This window comes from Rhineura floridana, chromosome 2 (genome assembly GCF_030035675.1).
Source record: "Rhineura floridana isolate rRhiFlo1 chromosome 2, rRhiFlo1.hap2, whole genome shotgun sequence".
NCBI lineage: Eukaryota > Metazoa > Chordata > Lepidosauria > Squamata > Rhineuridae > Rhineura > Rhineura floridana.
In genome coordinates, this window is record NC_084481.1 from 210654605 (window position 1) to 210678089 (window position 23485).

Consider the following 23485-nt stretch of genomic DNA (forward strand, 5'->3'; position numbering starts at 1 on the left):
CCCATTAGGACTGTGCCTTTACGTCTACTGTCCTTCAAGGTCTTGTTCCTGGTCGCCATCACTTCTGCCAGACGAGTTTCGGAACTGGGCGCATTGTCTTCTGCTTGCCATCTCTGTGTCTTTCACAAGGACTCTGTTGTGTTGAAAACTGATCCTTCCTTCCATCCTAAGGTCAATTCAGTTTTCCATTGCAATCAGGACATTGTACTCCCTTCATTTTGCCCGACTCCTGTTCATCCTCTAGAGAAGGTTTGGCATTCGTTGGATGTTCGGAGGGCTCTCAAGACCTACCTGTCTAGGACCCAAGAGATTCGACAAACGGAGTCTCTGTTTGTATCCTTTCATCCAAGGTCTATGGGGCATAAAGTAGCCAATTCTACCTTATCTCGCTGGCTAAGGGCATGTATTACCTTAGCATATGAGTCCCTTAAACTTCCAGTTCCAGCTAGTATAACGGCTCATTCAACTAGGTCAGCGGCCACTACGGCTGCTTTTGCTACCAACGCTCCTGTTGCTGATATCTGCAGGGCTGCTGTTTGGTCTACCCCTCACTCGTTTATCAGGCATTATAAAATAGATTGTTATGCCTCTGCCGATGCCTCTTTTGGCAGACGAGTGTTGCAACAGGTTCTTAATGATGATTAGCATGTGGGTGGTCCCTCCCTCTTATGGGCTGGTTTGGTACATCCTGCAGTGATGGCTGGCCTCCTATGGAAAATGGACCATTGGTCTCCCCTGAAGGGTGATTTTCATATAAGGACGGCCATCACGACCCTCCCAGTTGGAGGATGTATAGATATTTTACTAAGATGTTATATATTACTGTTACGCTATTGTATTTAAAGTTACTAGTGAAGTCAGAGCTACTAGTTCTGTTATATCGCTATGTTAGAGTCATGTTATTAGGCATGTTATTTTCCTGCTGGCAGGCCTGTTGGCCCTGTCCTTTTATTTTTAGTTTTTTCTCTATAGACTCGCTGCAAATGAACTGGAGAGTGGGAGGGGCTTGACGCCCCTAGTCTTGACTTCAAAAACATTCTTATCTTCGCACGATAGGTGGAGCTACAACCCGCAGTGATGGCCGTCCTCATATGAAAATCACCCTTCAGGTGAGACCAATGGTCCATTTTGTTCTAGGAACACAGAATGAAACATGCATGCATGATCCATACATGGAGCAATCCACACACAGTTGGTATAATTTTCTACATGTAATGATATATGTATAGAAAATAACACAGTAACCCTCAGTCAATTGCTGCTGTGTTAACATTCCCTGTTGGGGACATGCACATTGATTTAGATAGGCAGCGTTAAATTCCAGCAATATTCCAATATTTACATTTATGTAGAATTTAAGAACTAAGGGCCAGCTACAGAAAATGAAATGTGTTTTATAAAGTCAGATTCCTATATCCACTTTGCTCTAGGTTTTGTATTCTATCTAAGCATAACTTACATAGATATTTTTCTCTCTTGTTTTTTAGAATAAACGTTTGGAAGAAGTGAAGCGGCAAGAACAAGAGCTTCTGGAAGCTCAGTCCATTCCATTGAGAAACTACTTAATGAAGCATGTCATGCCAACTCTAATGCAGGGCTTGAATCAATGCTGCATGGTTAGGCCTGATGACCCTGTTGACTTTCTGGTAAGGAAATGTATTTTCTCAGAATATGTCTGTCTCTTATCTATTTCAGACTAGAGTCCCATTTTTATTACATACTTATGAATTCTAGATGTCACTTTGTTGTAGCAAACCTGACAAAGGTTTCTATACTGCCCTGCCTTTATCCCAGTAACTTCATAAGCAATAGGTTTTCTACCAGTCACTGCAGGCAGCCTACACTGCCACCAACACTATTCCTTTGAACCTCAAATACCAGGATTTTGAAATAGGTCTCACTTGTGCAACTGTAAAAAATGAGACTGTATACCTCAATTGGATCCAGGTTACTTCATGTTGGCTCGTTCTCCAATTGGTTTTGTTTGCCCTCATTAGCATTAAAACATAGCCAAATCTGATTATATTACCCCCACTTGGCTAGAATTGTCCATATAACTATTCTAGGAAGGTAAGCCATGTAAGTGGCTAAACTTTTTAGTTCTGAGGGCTGCATCATCACTTTCCAACCCCTCAGGGGTGGGCATGCCAGCGGTGGAATGAACCAAAAAGAGGGTGTACCACCCTATAGCTATGAACATACCACACACTCATTGCATACACACTAGGAACACTCAACACGCAGGCAGACCCTCACCACTACCAGATGATTGATGGCACTGAAGCAGTAAGCAAATAGGGGAAACAAGCAATGCACAGGAATGGAAAATGGTGAACAAACTCACAGTTTAGGAGGGTTTCGGGTAATATTTCTATACTTACCCAAAAGCACCATTTTCAACACAAAAATCAAACAGGTGAATTAATATTCAGCGCAATCGTAATGAAATTGCTATTACTACTACTACTTTTTAAGGCTGAGGTTTCATGTGTAGTAACATATACCTTTTTTCTTATTTCAAGTTTATCAGCTCATTGTCTCATTTACCTGTGTGTTATAGGATGGCTTGAGCAGATCTTACAACATTGTCTCCAACTAAGTTCTACTTAGGGTAGACCCACCGAAATGAATGGACGTTGGTTAGGCATGTCCTTTCATTTCAATGGATCTACTCTGAGTATGACTAAAATTGGATACAACACTTCTTACTTATACTGGACAAGCCATTGTATATAATTTTTAACAAAAAATAGTATTTCTGTCCACTGTGTCATCTGAAAACCTTAAACAAAAGTAAAAATGGAGGTTGATCTACTTGCCATTATTTCCTTCTACAGAAAGATCATTTATAAAACTGTTAATAATATTGAAAAGAGATTTATCTTAAAGAATGAAACACTTAGATATCACTTTGTCTATGATGCCACAAAATCTATTGTAGAATCTGATATTTATTTTTTATTTATATATTAAATTGATATCCCACCCTTCCTCCCAGAAGGGTAAATATATACCCTAAGGTTTGTTCTTCCTCTTAAGTCCTGACTTAATGAGCTGTGACAGATAAGTTTTCAGGATTAGATGCAACTCCACAATTTGTGTCTTTCACTGATGTCTTACACAGGCTCAGAGTGTCACCACACACAGCAACAGAAGTTGGTCCTGCTGTGTTGCTAAAAGCCACTTTCATCAGATGCAGTGTTGTGGTGGCATGCAAAGGCTATTGGATGTAACAAAATTAGATAGAAAGGGGAATATGGGAGGAGGATCGAACTTAAAAAAGACCTGCAAGATCAGACTAAAGGACCATTTCATCTAGCATTCTGTTTCCCAAAGTGGCCAATGAGATGTCTCTGAGAAGCTCACAACCAGGGCATGAAGGCAACTTGCCCCCTAACATCTGATAGTTAGTGGATAGTTAGTGACATATTGCCTCTGAAACTGGAGGTCCCATGTAGCCATCATGGCTAATAGCCACTGAAAGACCTATCATTCATGAACATGTGTAACCCCCTTTGAAAGTCATCTCAGCTACTGGCCATCGCCACTCTTTTGGCAGTGAATTCTGTAAATAAATTATGTGTTGTATGAAGTACTTTCTCATTTCTCCTGAATCATTGGCAGTCATCGGATGTCACTGAGTTGTAGTATTAAGGGAGGAAAAGTTTTATATCTGCTTTACTATGCATAATGTTATAAACCTGTATTACATACCACTCTTAGATAGCTATTAGGCAGTACCACCACCACCAGAGCCACGTATTTCTCTGCAACATTATGAGCTACTTTTATGGTAAATCTTTTATAATGTGGTTGTAACAGGCAATATAGCAGTCACGTTTGCCAAGCAGAATATGTCATTACAAATATGTCAGTGCAAACCACTGTCTAGTGCCAGAGGCAAACTGATATCTTAAATGCAGTTAATTTCCATTAATTTGCGGAAATGCAAAATTTGACAACTTTACTGTATGGACAAATAGTCACTGTTTTTCTTCATAAATTTTTAACCAACAGGCAGAATATCTCTTCAAGCATAATCCTGAATTTGACTAAGAAGTATAAAACCTGTCATAGTTATACCATATTATATTTCCTTTTAAAATCATTGTAAAATAATGTTTTGATGCTGAAATAAAATGTTCAAGATCTGGAATTTGTAGTTCATTTCAGATAATTCACTCACCCTCAGAAGTGCTCTGAAAACTGATTATATACAGGGACATTTTGAGCAGAGAAGCCCCATGTAATAAAGGATTAAGCACTGTATCCACACTAATTTGTTCTAAATCTGACAGTCTCTTTTCATGGTAAAAAGGAGCCATCAAGGTTTGGTTGTACATGTGTATATGCAACATGTACTTAACCCCCTCCCAAAGTAGGGGGCATAAAAACTTTGGAATTCCCTTGCTAGTTCACAGTAAAAAATATTTTTACAGTACAATCCTATAAGAATTTATTCAGAAGTAAATCTCACAGTGGTCATTGAAACTTACTCCTATGCAAATATATGGATTGATAAAAGAAATCAAGCTTAAACCCTATGATCCTGAACAATTACGGAGGGTTTAGTGTAGATCCATTGAAATCAATGGACATGACGTGACTATGTCCATTGATTTTAGTGAGTCTCTTCTAAGTATGGCTTAGTTAGATATAGCCCCCCATCTCTTGCTTCCTTTTATAGGTAAGATATTGGAAAGGGTGGTGGCCTCTCAACTCCAGGTAGTTTTAGAGGACACAGGGGTGTTTTTGGATCCATTCCAGTCTAGATTCCAGCTTAGTTTTGGAACAAACAGCCTTGGTCAACCTGGTGGGTGACTTGCATTGTGGATCCCGTGGGAGTATAAGCCTACTGGTTCTGCTGGATCTCTCAGTAGGTTATAATATCAGCCATAGTATCCTTCTAGACCAGCTGTCTAAGTAAGCTTAGGAGGACAGCATTGCTCCAGTCCTCCTTGGTTGGCCAGTCCCATAAGTTAGTCTTCGGGGGATTCCATTCTACACTGTGGCCTTTGGCTTGAGGGGTTCTTCAGGATTACATTTTGTCTCCATGCTCTTTAACTTAATCTATTTGAAGAGCTGTTGGGAGAAATAATCTGAAGATCTGGGCTTCAGTGTCAGCAATAAAAAGAAGACATGCAGCTGTCTCTTTTTCACCTTTGAATTGCAGAGGCTGTGGAATATTTCAATAGGCATCTACAGGGAAGGTGCTGATGAAGCAGCACCCAGCAGGACTCTGCAGGGGACTGCTTTGGCATTGTGTTCCCTGCAGGCACTGGTAAAGCAGCACCCAGCAGGATTGAACCCTGCTTCTCCACCCATCTGCTAAAGACACCCAGTGACATCAGTTGATTGACAGGTGAGTGTGGTTTGGGGGAAATGCCGCACAGACCAAAGTGGACCCCCTGGCAGGCCACGACTGACCTATGGACCAGAGGTTCCTCAACCTTTAGTGTTGTGTCTAAAAACCTGTCTAGGATAGCACAGCAGCAGGGCTGGAGGAGGAGGATGCAGTCATGGTCTTCACTCCCAGAACCTGCATGTTTGCTCATTTGCACTAAATCATATTTTGGGTTAGCACTACATGCAAACTGGACCGATACCTTTAGTTTTGCAATAAAAGCTTGAGAGTTGGTGCTAGCAGTGTGTCTGAAGGGAGGGTGTTTTATGGGTAGGTGCACTACTACACAGGAGGCCTTTTCTTTGCCAGTCCACATAGCAGTTCTCCAAGGAAGAAGACATTCCTTCATGTACATAAGCCCCAAGCTGTATAGGACTTTAACTGTAGTTGCTGACACCTTGAATTTGGTTCAGCAGTATACTGGCATGGTGCAGTTCTTTCAGGATCAGAACATGTGATCTTGATAGGCTGAGCCTGTCAGCAACCTGGCTGTAGTATTTTGCACTAGTTGAAGCTTCTAAAGAGTCTTCAGAGTGCATTACAGTAATCCAAATGAGAGGTTACCAGTGCATAGGCCACTGTGGTAAAGATATAGCTGTCCAGGAACAGTCATAGCTCCTAGCCGTTGAAGACACCTGTGCTTCCAGCTACACTGCTGGATTTAGAAGCACTCCCAGACATATCTGCTCTTTCAAGGGGAGCACGGCCTAACTCCTGGACATAAGAACCACCTATCCATAGGATCTCTTGTTGGGATTAAATCTCAGGTTAAATATGGGCACACCAAAGCTTTTAAATCATAATACTTGAAGTTTTCAATTTAAATCTTTTCATTCCTAACACTGAAATTGTGCTCTTCTCTGCCTGATGCTTTCAGTATGCTTGGAGCTGTGAGGTTGAGGTCCCTGTTATAGTCACAACCAATTCCAACCGCATCAGCATATGTTAGGTTTTGTTTTTTGCCTCATTATTCATAGATCCCCCCAGCTGACAATGCCAGGGACTGAACCTAGGTCCTTTAATTTCTTTTGTCTTGAAGAGATTTATCTGAACTTTTTAAGCCTTCTTGGGATTTCACCATCCTGAATAATGCAGGCATTGTTTCAAAGCAGAGGTATGAAGCAGTTTCCTTACAAAACCCAGTTTGTGAGATCCTCAGAAGCTGCTTCTGAGTCTCTGCAGGTCACAAACTGCTTCCCAGCAAGGTGTACATATTGATAAGTTAATTCACATGAACCTGTTTTTCAGTTAGTGTTCCCATGTCTAGATGCTGTTCAATAAATATCACCACAGGGCACTAATAAAATATTTATTGCCTCTTCATGCTTTCCCGCCATCTGTTAGCTAATGGAGCATAGAAATCAAGTTATATTGAGTCAGATCATTGGTCCATCTAGTTGATGGAAAAGGTGAAGAGAAGGTAAATACTCTCTGCGTGCCTGTACGATAGCTGGCAGCAACTCTCCAGAGTTTCAGAAAGGAGCCTTTTCCCACCTAGCTGTAATGCCAGAGACTGAACCTGGGTGCTTTGGCTCTACCAGTGGCCTTCTGCTGCTTCCCCGTCTACTGTTAGGTTTAAGGATATTTCAAATATCATATTTGGAGCGTGAGAGAAAGCTCTTAACCTGGCTTACCCAAGTCATGCTGAATCAGCCCAAAGTTCTATCAGCAGCTGGTTTCTAACGGTGGGCAACCGGATACCTCAGGAAAGTTTACAACTAGGGAACGATGCCAATGGCCGTCCCTTCTTGCTTGTCCTCAGGCCATTGTCCAAATGTATATCGCCTCTGAATGCGGAGGCTTCATCTAGAGCTGTGAATAGATATGGTTTCTGTAATTTTGTCTTGTGCAAGCAATAATCCTATCATTTGCAAGCTTTAATGACTCTTTTCCACTTCCATTTTTTATGTGTAATGTTGTAGCGATTCCGAACTAATCAGGGCAGAATATAAATGCTGTCTCTGTGCGCGTAGAGTGCATTTTTTTCTTTAGGCGTCCTCCTGCTACCGCTTCGGAAAACAACAGCATCAAGTGAAACGCGAGCACGCTCGTCCTGCTAAGCGACCGTAGAGCTCCTGGTCCCGCCCCCTTCCTTTCAACGCATGTGCAGCTGCTGCCGCAACCGTTAGAGCTTTCAAAAGTTCAAATTCCCGAATCGCCTTCCTCAAGACTACATTTCCCGCGAGCCACTGCAAAGTCTAGCGCATGCGCTTATGAGGGAAGTCCCCCCTTGCGTTTCTCGACGCGGAGAGTGGGCGTCGTCGTTGCGTCCTCCACGCCTCTGCCCCCTCCCTCGCTCCAGAACGTTGCTGTGGTAGCGCCTGGGCGCCATGTTAGGAGGCCGGAGAGGAAGAGGAAGAATCAGAGGAAGCGGCAGTAGCAACAACAGCGGCAGCCACCAGGCCTAGCAAGCGGCTCTTTCCCCTCTCTTAGAGGGCCCGAGCCAGGCCCGTATCATGCTCACGGGGCCCGCTTTCCAGGGGCGGGAAGAGTAACTGCTCTGGAGAAGAGGTGGCGGCGTTTAACCACAGCCGGAGAGACGATGCCGTTGTAAGTTGAGGCCTGGATGGGAAAGGGGGAGTGGAAGAGTCCTGGGAGGCCTCGCAGAAGACTTTGGAGGCAATCTGAGTGAGCGCTTCCGGGGCCGCGGCCATTTGTCTCCCGCCCGGCTTTCCCTTCTCCTTGTAGCCCCGTGTTAACTAACCTCCCCTTCCCCCGTTGCCCTTCTGCGAGCCTCCCTCAGTCGAGTCCCTTTCCTCCCACGCGGTGGGGGGAGGGGGTTGGTGCCCGAGAGGCTCGTTCTTATCTCCTCTCTTCCTCGATGTGCCATCCTCTACCCCAGCAAAGTACTTCGGGAGGAGAGGCCGCGTCTGCCTGCATGACCTCAGCCGTAGCCCTACAATAAATGTCGGCTGCGGAAGCCGTCACCCGCTCAAGCGATGTATTGTCGCCCTTATTCATGTGCCTCTGCAGAGGCCGGGAAGGGGTGAAAGACGCCTGTGCAAAGTCTTACTGGCGCCGAGGCCTATAGGACGTACACAGACAGACCCACCGCGAGCGTGCCGCCTGGGCCAGAATCAGCCGGATGGTGGGCAAGTCTGCCAGCTGTAAAAGCGCCAGCACCTTCTCTCTTATAGCAGTTTGACCACCCATCCCCCGCCACACACGATAGATAGACAACGGAACATAAAACTAAAATAATTTGTATTTAAGATAGGAGATAACCTTACATTAAGATTTTGAGATACTCTCATTTGCAGCTCTTTAAGTTATATGCCACTGTTGAGTAATATTGGAGCATACCAACCTCTGTGTGTCCTTTGCTTTTTCCATATGCCTTCCTTTGTTGTAGTTTTTCCACACATACTAGATACTGAATTACATGGTTTTTATTGATTCTTGAATATTATTTTGCTATATAGGTCTATGTAAACATGTTGTCATTGGTTTTGTTGCTCTGTTTTATTTGAAAGGCTTTGTGATTTTTTAAAATGTATTTGGGGTAACTTAACATTGGGCCCTACGTTGGGGGGGTTGGGCTGTGTGTTCTTGTTGTACTCTACTGCAGAAAGCGTGGCAATTGTACCACCTTCAAGAAATGCAAATTTGGTTTTCGTTGTTCAGTGTGTGAACTTGCCATAATTGTGTACTGGGTATGTTAGGTAAATAGTCCTTGATAATTGTTGTAGTTGGAGTGTGTTTGGGAAGCCTGTGTCATAGGTTTTTAAATTGTGTTAGCAAACAACAGTTGATTGTGATTCTTGTCTGAATGTTTTGCAAAATGTAGTTTATGAAAGCTGGAAGATCTTAACTGAAAAACCTAGTTAGAGGTACTAGAAAAGACGGAAAAGGAGAACATTCTCTTTTCTAATGTGGGTTGTTTCAGTCAGGTTCATTTCTTAAAACCCTTTACTACATTTTCTTAATGTAAGTATAAATAGGATGCTATCATATTGTTCAGAGCATCCTTCAGCTTAGACATACTAAGTTTTAACATCGCTAAGCTATGGTTTACATTGGGTCCAGTTTGCTCCTGGGCAATCCCTGACACAATCCTTGTCTTGCATGGCTGAGATAAGTTTAAAAGCTTTCCTTTTCTCTTTGTTAACTGCAATTTGTGGTGCCAATTGGACCAACAAACTGTGGCTAATGTTAATTTGGTGGTTTAAAACAAGCCAACTTCAAACCGTGGTTCTGGAGAGGGCTTGTTTAATTTTGTTAATGTTAACCCAGTTCCATGTTTGGATTTTGCAGTAAGCTACAGTTAACCAAAATCAGAACAACAGAAACTTCCAAACTTGTTTTCTCAGTGGTGTGTGAGCCTGGGAAGATATTCAGCTTATTCAAGTGATACCATTGATAGCAAGCATGGCCAAGTTGTAGTCCAGCAATGTATGGAGGGCCAAAGGTTTCCCACACCTGGCTTAGTGTGATATCTGAATGCAGCTGCTCGAGCTAATTGGTGATGCTTATTAGACTCAAGTCCCACTCTGTTTAATGGGGCTTACTACCTATTAAGGGGGCAATCCAACTCAGGAGAAGCCTGCATAAGTTGTGCTGGAGCAAAAGGAGCCAGTGTAAAGTACCGCTGTATCTAGTTGCCATTCAGGAGTTTCTGGGTTAGCTGAACACCAGCTCAACCAGGAACTGTGCACAGGGACCAGAAAGTAAAAGCCTGCTCTCCCAAAAGCCCTACTGGGGAGTAAGCCCTATCCATTGACTTTTATTGCAATTATTTTCTTAGACTGACCTTTTTTCTGGCAAAACTTTTCCCTGGATTGGGACATGCAGGAGCACTCTGAACATGAGTACATGTGGCCTAAGTCCCCTCACCTCAGCCCCTCCCCTGATATGACCTCAACATGCCCCTTTTTCAGACCTTACGCTGGCTCCACTTTCACTGGTCTCCACGAAGTCCTGGTTGAGTCAGGATGAGGGACTTATACTGGCGTAGCCCGGCTGAGCCAGGACCCAGCCGCCTCAGCTGGAGATCCGCCACATCCAACTCCCCTCAGCCCAGCATAAATGCAAGTTAGATTGCACCCTTAATGTGTTTAGGACTGGGGTCAAAATGGAACCAAAACTGCCTGCCCCCACTTACAATACCAACTTGATTCCGGATAGAACTATAAGCATACTAAGCTCACAGACAATGACTGTATAGCTGCAGGACTACTTCATTTTATCACTCAGTCTAGGTTTGGAAGAGATCTAGTTTAGTAGAACTGTTCTTGAGAAAGTTGTTAAAATTCTCAGAAATATGAACACTTTAAAGATGCTGTTGTAGTGTCACATCACTGCACTTGTTGTCTCAGAAGTGTTAATCTATCAATTTGGAGACCAGAGTAATAAATACTATATCATTGTTAAAGCTCATTTAGTTATTTGTTTACAAAAAAATGGGATGCCGAACAATGCTGCACTATTGCCATTGATAATCAGCCTTTAATTCCTTATTTGGTATTAATATGGATTTGTAGGTTTATACATTAGCCACGTGTTCCCTTTATTTGCATTTTAAATGTTCCAGGAATTTGAGAGTTAGGTATAGTAAAATATATAACAACCTTAACAAATTAATTGCATTACTCTAGCTATGCAAAGTGACATATAGAGAGCCCTGTGTGCGAGACCAATGGAAGGGGTCTTCACATTCTGCAGGTTCCTCTTCCCACTGCATCCCCCATGTTGTTCTGGAGCAGCCTTTGGTAATCGAGTTTTTGGACCACAGCTCCCATCAGCCCCAGTGCTGTGACAACAGCTGTGCTATAGGGTCTCCTGAACCTTGGGTGTGGCTTTGGGAGTAGATCTCACAGGGGTCTGTGGTAGAAAAGCTCTGTTGTGCAAGTTCATCTCTGTGCACAGTTCCTGGGGATTCTGTCCTGTGTTTTTAATTGTGTACAGTGCAGCCCTATGCATATTTACTCAGAAGTAAGTCCAGCTGAGTTCACTGGGGCTTATTTATTATTATTTATTTTATTACATTTTTAGACCGCCCTATAGCAATAAGCTCCCAGGGCGGTGTACAGCATAATAAAACAGGTTAAAATACAAGTGGATGTAAATACAATACACAATAAAACATAATTAAAAATTTCCAATTTTAAATTCAAATTTTAAAATTTTTAAAATGCCTGGGCGAAGAGGTAGGTCTTTACCTGGCGCCGAAAAGATAACAAAGAAGGCGCCAGGCGTATCTCATCAGGGAGGGCGTTCCATAGTTCGGGGGCCACCACTGAGAAGGCCCTAGCTCTAGTTATCGTTCTCCGTGCCTCCCTATGCGTTGGGACACGGAGAAGGGCCTTCGGCGTCGAGCGCAGCGACCGGGTAGGTACATAGCGGGAGAGGCGTTCCGCCAGGTATTGCGGTCCGATGCCATTAAGGGCTTTATAGGTAAGAACCAACACTTTGAATCTGGCCCGGAAACATATTGGTAGCCAGTGCAGCTGGGCCTGGACAGGGGTTATATGATCATATTTTTCAGTCCCAGTAAGAACTCTGGCCGCAGCATTCTGCACCAGCTGAAGTTTCCGAACCGTCTTCAGAGGTAACCCTACGTAGAGTGCATTACAGTAGTCCAATTTAGAGGTTACCAGAGCATGGATAACTGTGGCAAGGTTCTCCCTATCCAGATAGGGTCGTAGTTGGGCTACCAGCCGAAGCTGGTAGAACGCATTCCGTGTCACCGAGGCTACTTGAGCCTCCAGTGACAGGAGCGGATCTAATAAGACCCCCAAACTACGGACCTGCTCCTTTAGGGGGAGTGTAACCCCATCTAGGGCAGGTCGGACATCAACCATCTGGGCAGAGAGCCCCCCCACCAACAGCATCTCAGTCTTGTCAGGATTGAGTCTCAGTTTATTAGCTCTCATCCAGTCCATTATCGCGGCCAGGCAGTGGTTTAGTACATTAACTGCCTCACCTGAAGAAGATGAAAAGGAGAAGTAGAGCTGCGTATCATCAGCATATTGCTGGAAACGCACTCCAAATCTCCTAATGACCTCGCCCAGCGGCTTCATATAGATATTAAAGAGCATGGGGGACAGAACTGAACCCTGTGGGACCCCATATTGGAGTATCCAGGGACTCGAGTAATGCTTCCCAAGCATCAACTTCTGGAGACGATTCTTGAGGTAGGAGCACAGCCACCGCCAAGCAGTGCCTCCAACTCCTAAGTCCGCAAGACGTCCCAGAAGGATACCATGGTCAATGGTATCAAAAGCCGCTGAGAGATCAAGGAGAACCAACAGAGTTACACTCCCTCTGTCTTTCTCCCAACAGAGGTCATCATACAGGGCGACCAAGGCTGTTTCTGTACCAAACCCCGGCCGAAAGCCCGATTGACATGGATCCAGATAATCAGTTTCATCCAAGAGAGCCTGGAGCTGGTGAGCGACCACACGCTCTAAAACCTTGCCCAGGAACGGAACATTTGCTACCGGTCTATAGTTGTCAAGATTTCCAGGGTCCAAGCAGGGTTTCTTTAGGAGCGGTCTCACCACCGCCTGTTTCAGGCAAGGTGGTACCACTCCCTCTCGTAAAGAGGCATTGATCACCTCCTTGGCCCATCCGGCTGTTCCGTTCCTGCTAGCTTTTATTAGCCATGAGGGGCAAGGATCCAGAGCAGAAGTGGTCGCCCGTACCTGTCCAAGCACCTTGTCCACGTCCTCGAGCTGAACCAACTGAAATTCATCCAATAAAACAGGACAGGACTGTGCTCCAGACACCTCATTAGGCTCAACTGCTACAATATTGGAGTCAAGGTCCCGGCAGATGTTTGTGATCTTATCTTGGAAGTGTCTCGCAAACTCATTACAGCGGGCTATTGATGGTATTATTGTGTTCTGAGGACCAGAGTGTAAAAGTCCCCGAACAACATTATAAAGTTCCGCTGGGCGGTTAGAAGATGACTGAATGGAGGCAGCAAAGTACTGCTTCTTCGCTGCCCTCACCGCCTTCACATAGAGCTTGGTAGAGATCTTCACAAGTGCAAGACCACAGCCGTCGGGAGTTCGTCTCCATTTGCACTCAAGCCGTCTCCTTTCTTGCTTCATCACTCTTAGCTCCGGGGTAAACCACGGAGCCAATTGAGCTCTGCAGAGGAGAGGGTGCACCGGGGCGATCGTGTCAACTGCCCGGGTCATTTCCATATTCCACAGATTGACCAGGGTTTCGACAGGAGCGTCAGTTTTATCAGCCGGAAAACTCCCCAGAGCCTTCTGAAAACCTTCAGGATTCATTAGTCTCCAGGGGCGGACCATCTTAATTGGTCCTCCACCCTTGCAGAGGGGAGAAAACATTGTGAGCCTACACCTCAATAGGCGATGATCTGTCCATGACAGAGGAATAGATGTAAAATCCCTCACTCCCAGATCACCATCCCTGCTCCAGTAGCAAAAATTAAGTCTAGAGTGTGCCCCGAAATATGCGTAGGGCCAGTAACAAATTGAGACAGCCCCATGGCTGTCATGGAGGCCATGAAGTCCTGAGCCGCCCCAGACAAAGCGGTCTCGGCATGAATGTTGAGATCCCCCAATACCATAAATTTGGGGGGTCGCAACACCAAACCTGGCTTACTCCCAGATAAGTATGTATAGGATTGCAGCCTTAGCGTAACTGATTGTCTACATTTACTTAACTTGGGTATTGATTAAGGCTGATGAAGGCTGATTTCTTTCACCAGCTTACCAGTAACATACAGTATAGAAATGCGCAGTTTGGTTTTCATGGGCTCTATTTATTGCATTTATATGCCACTTTTCTGCTAAGGCATCCAAGGTGGTTTGCAGTTTTAAAATACAAAAACAAGTAAATTGCGTCTTTAGGAGCTGATGGCACAAGTTGTCTTACCTGGGCTTCTCTCTTTCTCCCTACTCTCATGACGGTTTTTGGTGTGGTTCCAGTTTGGAAGCTCCTTTACAAATCTAAACAAACTATTTTTGTTGGCTTGCTGTCATGGAGAGCAACCTAGGGCAAACTAGATGTGATCTTGTGTAACAATTCATTTTAAAATAAAGAACGGGTGGGGAGCTGAATAAAGACCATGGGGAGAGGGTTCTTTAACCCTTTCCCACACTGTGTTCTTGATTGGAAAAGGACACACACCCTGTTATTTGCAGTAGGAATACAGTTCCTATTTGTGCCAATGGTAGCTTTCCTCTTATTGTGAATAGTGGGGGAGGGTGTCCAGTTCTGATAGTGACTACAGTGGGGGCAAACAGTTAAAATCCTCCTCCTGAGCTACAGTCCCAGTCTGACTCCTCCCGTGTGCCAGCATTTTTTTTAAAAGTAGCTACAGAATGGTGAACTACATGACAAGCACTCTGCTGGTTTGTTCTTGACAGGGTGCAAAGTGGCATCTTTCGTTGCTGATCAATCCAGATGCCTTAGAATCTGGATTCAACAGAAAGCCATGCTCTTATGTTTAGATGTCTTGGAAGTCTTTGAAACATTGTATACCAATGTGTCAGAATTATACTATCCATGTTGAGCTATTAAAAGATCAATTAAATATCCTATTTTTGCCACGAGATCATCATGGCAGCCACTTCCAACTGAACAGGTACTCCAAAGCAGTGTTCCAATGTTTCTGGCATTTGCTGATTCGAGACAGGCTCAGAAATAAGACTGCACTTGAGCTACATTTGCACATAACAGTAAAGCCTGATGTAGTGCTATATGGACAAGCACTATGGACCATGAACCAGAGACAAGCATCAGGCTTGCATGCTGTCTCTCCTGTGCCCCACCCCCACCTCTGGGAGAAGCTTTGATTTTTAACAATCCCTGCTCAAATCAGCAAAATTCTTACATGTCATCATTTGTGAATTTTAACCTTTTTTTATCTTAGAAAATGGATTCATTTGCAACTTTAGGTTAGCATATAACAAAAGTTCTTGCTGTGAAGGTGATGTCCCAAAACAGTTTTGAATTTTCTTTGGAAGCCATATTGGATTCTCTTTGGGATGAAGCACAATGGGGCTCCTTGATGTTTTATTTTCTGAGTGTCATGACAAGTATAAGAAGCATGAGATGAAGAAATCTAAAAAGACGGCGGAGAGACAGTCTAAATAAAAGTATGGGGATGGGGAATTTGTCTAAGATCCTTTGCATGACCACTACAGTGCTGAAAGGAGGTAGGATAAAAGCTGTCGTTAGTGTTGTCCTATACTTCCACAGTAAACTGAATGATTGTGACCTACTTCAGTAAAGGCATAAGGATCAGAAAATGTAAACTGTTAATGTGTCCATCTTCTGCAGCAATATGTGTTGCAACTGGAGGAAAGGTTGTTTGGGTTTTGACAGGGAGTAGTTAGTTCTCCTCCCCTCCAGTAAATAAGCTTTGATCTTTGTGGAAGGCATTGGAGAGTTAAAGCCGTTAGAATCTTTTAGGGAAAATACTGTTTTAATTGCTCAGTTTGAATTTTAGCAATAAAATGCAACTGATTAAATGGGACAGGGCATTTTTTTTTGGAGGGAAAGTCCATAATTTCTGCATGGTGCTTAAGCTTCTGATTTGAGTGTCATTGTATCATTAATGGAATTAATCATATTCGAATTACTTTTGGAGCCTTTGCTTGAGCTGGACTTATCTTTTAAAAGGTAAAGGTGTCCCCGCACTTATAGTGCGAGTCGTTTCCGACTCTTAGGGTGACATCTTACGACGTTTACAAGGCAGACCGTATATATGGGGTGGGATTGCCAGTTCCATCCCCGGGCTTTCTTTACCCCCCAGCATATGCCGGGTACTCATTTTACTGACCACGGATGAATGGAAGGCTGAGTGGACCTCGACCCCTTTTACCGGAGATTCGACTTCCTCCTTCCGTTGAAATCGGAGGGACAAGGGTCTGGGAAATGATTTTTTGATTCACTACAAATTTGGAGGGTTCACCAAAATCTTTGGGTCATGGATGAGAATTGCTTGTTTTGGTTTTGGTTTTGGTTTTTTAATTAATGTATCAAACCTGCTGATAATTAAAGTGGCTTTGATTAATATTTTGTGTGAATTGAAGGCCATTTCTGCAACAGGACTTTTCCATCCCCCTGTATCCTCCAAAGATATTGAAATACTTTCTTCTGGCAGCTTTGAAATTATTAGTTGTGAGAATATTTGACTTGGTGCTATTTTAAAAAAAATGTTTTGCACCCTCTGTTCTTTGAGAGGCATGGTGGGATAAAAATAACATAATAAAAGCATCTCCCAAGAGTTGGTGGACTTTCAGGAAAGGCTTAGGCAGAGCTTGGAAGATTACTTTTAAAAAGTAATAAATTACAGTTACAATTACTTGGCCCAAAAAGTAGTAATTACCGTTACAATTGCTCTGAAAGTAACTGATTACTTTACTTTTTCTCAAAAGTAATCACTACAATTACATTTCAGTTACTTTTTTTAAAAAACTCCAACAAGGTGCTGGCCTTGGCTGCTGCACATCTAAGAAACCTAAAACAATATTAAAAATAAACACACACACACAGGGAGTAGTAGAATAAAAAAAATTATCCTTAAGATTAACATAATGGCATAACAGAATCTCACATCCCCCCAAGCAATGAAGATACCCCAACTCTTGAAATCAGATTTTACACTTGAAATGCTTTTATAATATGTTTCTGTTATGTCTCAAAAGAACAAGATGCTCAAAGAGCATGTCAGACAAGGAATGTCTTTTTACAGTCATTACGTTGCCACCAGTACTAAACAGGCGTTCTACTGCGGCGCTTGAAGGCATGCCTGTGTTGTGCTGCAAAAAACACATCAGCACACGTGGAAAGCCATGGAGTGATGACACTTCCCTGCTGGGAGACCACAGGTACCTCACCAGTTCCTCCTCAGCAGTGTCCACTGCTGACTTCTTGCCCTGGGGCAGAAAGTTAAAGAAGTCATCTTCTAAGTCATCTCCTTCCTGGTCTTTATCTGAAGACTGATCACTGTCCTCATTAAGTACACCCATCTTTATTTCAGCTTTCAACAAGGCTTCCATTGTGTATCTAAGAAAGAGAGAGGATATGTTAACACATATATGTTAGGAAACCATCATCTGCTCTTCATTTCCTGATGCTTGTCATGTCCCCTGGTTCAGGGTCCAGCCTGAGCCTGTGGATGATGACATGGAAGGTAGGAAGGTGACCAAGTCACCACACTCATGGGGCAGCACAGCAGACCCTTAAGGATTACCTGCAGCAACCCAAGGTTGTGATGAGGAGCCCCAGGAAGAAAACGACCAGCCCCTGCCCTACCACCTTAAGCCCTCTGATGCCTCCCTTGAGACAACATTTCCCTTGGAGTAATCCACCCAAAGTGCTTCCCTAATGTTCTTACTTGTTGGTATGGGTGGTGGCCTGACACGATTCCAGCCGATCTAGTTTGAAGCGAGGGTGTATGCAGGCTGCCAGAAGAAGCAGATCCCTGCCAGATCCCTACCTCTCAAGGGTTGTCTGCTGCTGCTTCAGCATTTTGGGAGGAGGGGTGTCTGTCATGCATTGGTTCAGGAAGGCCATGTCTCCTTGCCTTTATTGCTTCTTCAATTGCTCTCAGCTTCTCAGGGTGTGCTCTCTGAGGAAGAAGAACAAAGCATGAATCCAAGAAAAAATGGAAGAGGAACTTCACAATTTAAACATAAATAGACAATGGACACTCTTTGAGGACCAGCAGGACAAAGGCTTACCTCAAAATGTTTCTTCACATTGGATGAGGAGGAAACAGCTGATCTCAGATTTTTGATCCTTGGAAGGCAGTAATTGCATCGTGCAACAACATTTTTCCCACTCTGGCTCACAAATGTACAAGCTTTCTCAAAGCCAAACCATGGTACTTGCTGTTCTGCAGATGTGGCTGTGGGCAACTGGCACTGCTTCATGCCCTCCTCCTCCTCGTGCACAGGGCCTCCTTTCTGAACCTCACTTTCTAGTTTTGCCTCCTCAGGATCAACAAGCTGTGACGCAAGTGGCCGCACTAACTGACTGCTGCTCTCAGCAGCAAAACCTGCAACAGGCGTCTCTGTAATAAACAAGAGATAATGCTCCTATGTGGGTGAACTTCAGCTGTGATGTGCCCCCATCTCTTCTCCATGCTGCAAGATGCCCCAGTCAGAGTGGAAGTAAGCAGGTCGATAGCACAATTAAAAGAGATCCTATTTGCATCATTTTTGCTCACTAAATAACCCTAACCTACTATCTCACAGGGTTGTTGTGAGAACAAAATGAGACTAGGGTTCAAATCCCCACATAGCCATGAAGCTCACTGAGTGACCTTGGGCCAGTCACTGCCTCTCAGCCTCATGAAAACCCTATTCATAGGGTCACCATAAGTTGGAATCAACTTGAAGGCGGTACATATATTTTTTATTTTGAATATGATGATTATGATAATAAATATGCAGCATTTCAAATTAATTTTGTATGAGAAGCATTCCATGCCAAGCTTGGAAAACCAAGGATGAGGTATAAAATGTAGACAAAAATACTTTTGACAAAATGCCGTTTATATTTTATATATATGAGTCTGGGTAGGGAACATTTAATCTAGCCTACTTGCTTTCAGCAAGAAGGGTTAAGTGCCTTCAGGCTAGGGCAGTCACCAGAAGGCCACAGCAGAGACAAAGGAGCCTAGTGTTGTGGAGATGTTAGATGGGAGCTTTGGGGAGTAAAGATGGAGGCTCCTGAAGGCTGCAATTCTAAACACACTTAGTAAGGGATTAAGCCCCATAGAACTCAACAGGACTGACTTCTAAGTAGATATAGTTTGGACTGTGCTGTTGGTAAACCTTGACTAGGGTTCTTCTGCAAAGACATCCATATCCAAGCGGGGTTGGCAACCCTCTGCCTGGAATACCCTGCCCTTTTAATGTGGCTGCTCCAAATGTTTTTACAGATTTGACCCTTTACTTCAGAAAGAGGTCTGAAAAATGAGTAAGAGTAAGAAGTATCTTTTAAAATTGTTCTTTTCAATTCACTCTTGAATGAACATCATACCTAGGGCAGATCCACACCATTCCTTTAAAGCACATTCAACACCCATTTGAAGCACATGAATCCCACCACAGAATCATGGGAACTGCAGTTTGTTAAGAGTGGTGAGAACTATAACTGTGAGGGGGAAATGACACTTCCCAGAATTCTTTAGGGGAAGTCATGCGCTTTAAATGCGAGTTGGATGTGCTTTACACATATTGTGTGAACCCGCTTAATAAATTTTGCCTGCATGTAAATTGTTTTAATTAATTTTTCAAAATGAAAATAAGCTATAAAGTGTAGTGGGTGACCATGGGCTACTCACCATTTCTCAGCCTATCTGCCCCTCAGGATGAAAACAATGGAGAACCATGACTACCCCAAGGCATACTTAAAATGTAAAGGAAGTATTGTACAACCATAGTATGCAATTGGATACTTATAGGGACACAGCATGACAAAACTGGGTGGAAGTAAAAGTTCTACACTTAGGAAAAAGAAACCAAATGCACAGTTATAAGATGGGGGATACTTGGCTCAGCAGTACGACATGCAAGAAGGATCTTGGAATTGTTGTTGATCACAAGCTGAATATGAGCCAACAGTGTGATGTGGCTGCAAAAAAGGCAAATGCTATATCAGGCTGCATTAACAGAAGTATAGTTTCCAAATCATGTGAAGTATTAGTTCCCCTCTATTCAGCACTGGTTAGGCCTCATCTTGAGTGCTGTGTCCAGTTCTGGTCTCTGCACTTCAAGAAGGATGCAGACAAACTGGAACAGGTTCAAAAGAGGGCAACAAGGATGATCAGGGGACTGGAAACAATGCCCTATGAGGAGAGACTGAAGGAACTGGGCATATTTAACCTGGAGAAGAGAAGACTGAGGGGAGATATGATAGCACTCTTCAAGTACTTGAAAGGTTGCCACACAGAGGAGGGCCGGGATCTCTTCTCAATGATCCCAGAGTGCAGGACACAGAATAATGGGCTCAAGTTGCAAGAAGCCAGATTTCGACTGGACATCAGGAAAAGCTTCCTAACTGTTAGAGCCATACAACAATGGAACTAATTACTAGAGAGGTAGTGGGATCTCCGACACTGGAGGCATTCAAGAGGCAGCTGGACAGCCATCTGTCGGGAATGCTTTGATTTGGATTCCTGCATTGAGCAGGGGGTTGGACTTGATGGCCTTATAGGCCCCTTCCAACTCTACTATTCTATGATTCTATGAAAATATTTATATAAGCATGACTATCAAATATGTTTATTTATATAACCTGTAAAGATATTTATAGTGCAATCCTATGTTTGTTTACTCAGAAGCAAGTCCCAATGTATTCAATGGGGCTTACTCAACCAGGGAAAACTGCAGCCTCAAGTGATAAGGAACTTGTTCTTTTAACAAGTCCTTTAAGTTGAGAGCTTATCCCAGTCTGCGTCTGTGTTGAAATTGCTTTTTAATATGTTTTTAAACTTTTTCTTAAAAAAAATGTTTTTAAAGCTTTTAAAAATGTTTTTAAAGATGTTTTGTTTTAATATATTTTAAACTCTGTTTTTATGATTTTTAAAGTGTTTTTAGTGCTTTTGTTTGCTGCCCTGGGCTCCTACTGGGAGGAAGGGTGGGATATAAATAAAATAATAAAAATAAATAAATAAACTTCATTTTTTAAAAAAATGAGTATTAGTTTCCTACATAATAAAAACTGTGATAAACCCTGCCTAATTTCTTTAAAAATAGGGTTGGAGGGAGAGAGATTTACAACACAAACACAAGTCTGCACTTTACTCACAATCATGAAAGGGCGGGGTTGCAGCCAGAGCTTTGAAAAGTTACTTTAAACTACAACTCCCATCAGCCCCAGCCAGCATGGCCACTGGATTGGGCTGATGGGAGTTGTAGCTAGAGCATGATCTGTTTTAAAAAAAGTTGTGCAGGGGGGGTTACGTTTTGGTGTATATCTCGGGAATTAGACCACCTAGAAACTTTTTTTTTTAAATTGAAGCGGAGAGTCCAGAGAGTAAGGGGTGGTAGCCAGAGAGCTGGAGCCCCCCCCCCCCCAAAACCAGAGACTCCAGCCGAGAACACACACACCGGGGCACACACACACACAAATTATCGTCACTCACCTCCACAGCTCTTCGCCATTCTGCTACAGCCTTCTTCTCCGTTGTTGTCCTTGCCCTGGCTTTTTCCTCCGGCGTCCATTTTTTCCTCTCAGAGTCAGACGCTAGCAGGCTCCCCCTGCCTATTCATCTCTTCCCGTGTGCCTCCTAACACAGATCAAGAGGGAAGAGACAGTCTGCGCAGAGGTCCAATCAGTGTGAGGCACATGTCTTGTGTTAACCAATCACAGCCAGGAGCTGACTTCCCCTTGTTCCCGCCCCCAAGTAACGTCCAACCTAACGTGGAAACGTTAAAGTTGCAGCTGAAAAGTAGGGAAATTACTATTCGTTCCGTTACTTGCCAAATGTAATGGAATTACCCACTCGTTATTTAAAATTGTAATGAATTAAAAGTAACTCGTTAAAAATAATGAGTTACTTCCAAGCTCTGGGCTTAGGGTAAGAGGGAAAAATAATAGAAATCAGGCTGAGCCAGATTGTGGAATCTCCCATTTGCTTTGTTTATGCCAGCATCCTTTTCGTTCTTCTAGTGAAGATAATACTTTGAAAACATTTGTCAGATCAACTGACAAAAAAATTTTGATAGGTCAAATGCTCAACTCTAGCGAAGCCTATAGTATCCTTTTTTGCTGGATTATATGGATCATAGTGTACTTGTAGCTTGATGATTGAGCTTTAATATGTATAAACCATTTTGAATATCTTGAAAAAGCTTGATAAATATAAGTCACTAACAAGTATGTTGTGTAGCAGTGATGTAGGACAGACATTTTTCTATTACTTTATTTTTCTGCACAAATCTTTCTGTTAACCTAAGTTTATTAGTAACAATGAATGAATGCTAATTGCAAACACAATATTAGGTAAGCTTGGCAGTTTAAAAGTTTTAGCTTTGCTTAGTGAACACAAGTAAACATGCTAAAATAGATCACCTTCTAGGGCATCAGAAATGCAAACTGAAAATTTTCAGGTGCAAATTCCCTTAATTTTGTTCCCCACTCATCCTCACAAGCACCACTGGATATTATAATTATCTTTTAAATGGCTGTTTTGCCTCTCCAGTTTAGTACACTGCATAAACTTGACATTGAATTTGGTTGCGATTTCCCAGATCCATATGCTCCTAATTTCTTCAGTTTTGATCGAAGAGAATTATTGTGCATTATCGAAAGTGATGAAATTAAGGTAATAAATACTTCAGGTTTTTATTCAGTCTGCTCTGTTTCAACCTTTTGCGGGAGCTAGGAAAAAAGGAACTAGGAGCTTATAACCAATTTAAGCTTCATCATAAACTTGTGGTAGCTGTGGTAGAAACTTTAGAGAAAAGAACATGGTAGGTAAAGAAGTATATTGTGTCTTAACACAAAAAAAATGTTTAATGCCCAAAGAAATTTGCCATTTCAAATAATGGAACTAAGGCTGCAATCCTAAACACAAGTTACTGGTGAGTAAAGTCAATTTAACCCAGTGAAATGCACTTGTTGGTTAAATGTGCTTTGCATTGCTCTGTAAGTCCTAGTGCTCCTTGAATATTAAAATGGTTAGTCTGTGCTAGTCATCCCTAGTGCTGTAATGTTTACTGTGGCTATTCTTTTATGGAATCCAAAAGGAAGAGTTTAAAATCTAGTATTCCTTTTTAGAAAATCAACTCAGAGGTGGTGTTTTCAGGCTAGATGAAAGCTACACACACAGGCTAGACACACTGAATCATTATGTCTGGTTTTAGTCACTTGGAGAATACTTTGGCTCTTTATGGCCTGATGTCATTTTTTATGTACCATAAAACAGCCATAGAGTACCATCAACAATAAAAAAACCACAGAATACACTGGTTTGCTGAGTGGTGTTTTTCTTGTGCTAACATTACATTGATGATGATGGAGAAAGGCTGTAGCCCAGGATAGAACATCTGCTTTGCATGCAGAAGGTCCCAGGTTTAATCCTCAGCATCTCCAGATAGAGCAGGGAGAGACTCCAAATTTGAAACCCTGGAGAGCTGCTGC

The 23485-nt window shown here is 42.9% G+C and overlaps 2 protein-coding genes across 7 annotated transcripts in view; both read left to right on the top strand.

The window, feature by feature from the left end:
* AK7 (adenylate kinase 7) overlaps nucleotides 1-4149 on the top strand; it is an 83867-nt gene extending 79718 nt beyond the window's left edge. For both annotated transcript variants that reach the window (XM_061612081.1, XM_061612082.1), the window contains exons 17-18: nucleotides 1488-1646; nucleotides 4018-4149. In XM_061612081.1, the coding sequence (XP_061468065.1) occupies nucleotides 1488-1646; nucleotides 4018-4056 (198 nt within the window). In that variant the 3' untranslated portion in view covers nucleotides 4057-4149. The remainder of the gene's footprint in view (nucleotides 1-1487; nucleotides 1647-4017) is intronic.
* Nucleotides 4150-7610: 3461 nt separating this feature from the next.
* The window catches only part of PAPOLA (poly(A) polymerase alpha), a 59070-nt gene continuing 43195 nt past the window's right edge, over nucleotides 7611-23485 (top strand). Inside the window, exons 1-2 of one of the 5 annotated variants that reach the window (XM_061612084.1) lie at nucleotides 7611-7954; nucleotides 22594-22667. In XM_061612084.1, the coding sequence (XP_061468068.1) occupies nucleotides 22600-22667 (68 nt within the window). In that variant the 5' untranslated portion in view covers nucleotides 7611-7954; nucleotides 22594-22599. Of the gene's footprint in view, nucleotides 7955-8399; nucleotides 8512-22593; nucleotides 22668-23485 lie in introns of those variants that run through there. The other 4 variants (XM_061612087.1, XM_061612083.1, XM_061612086.1 and 1 more) reach the window with 4 other exon arrangements.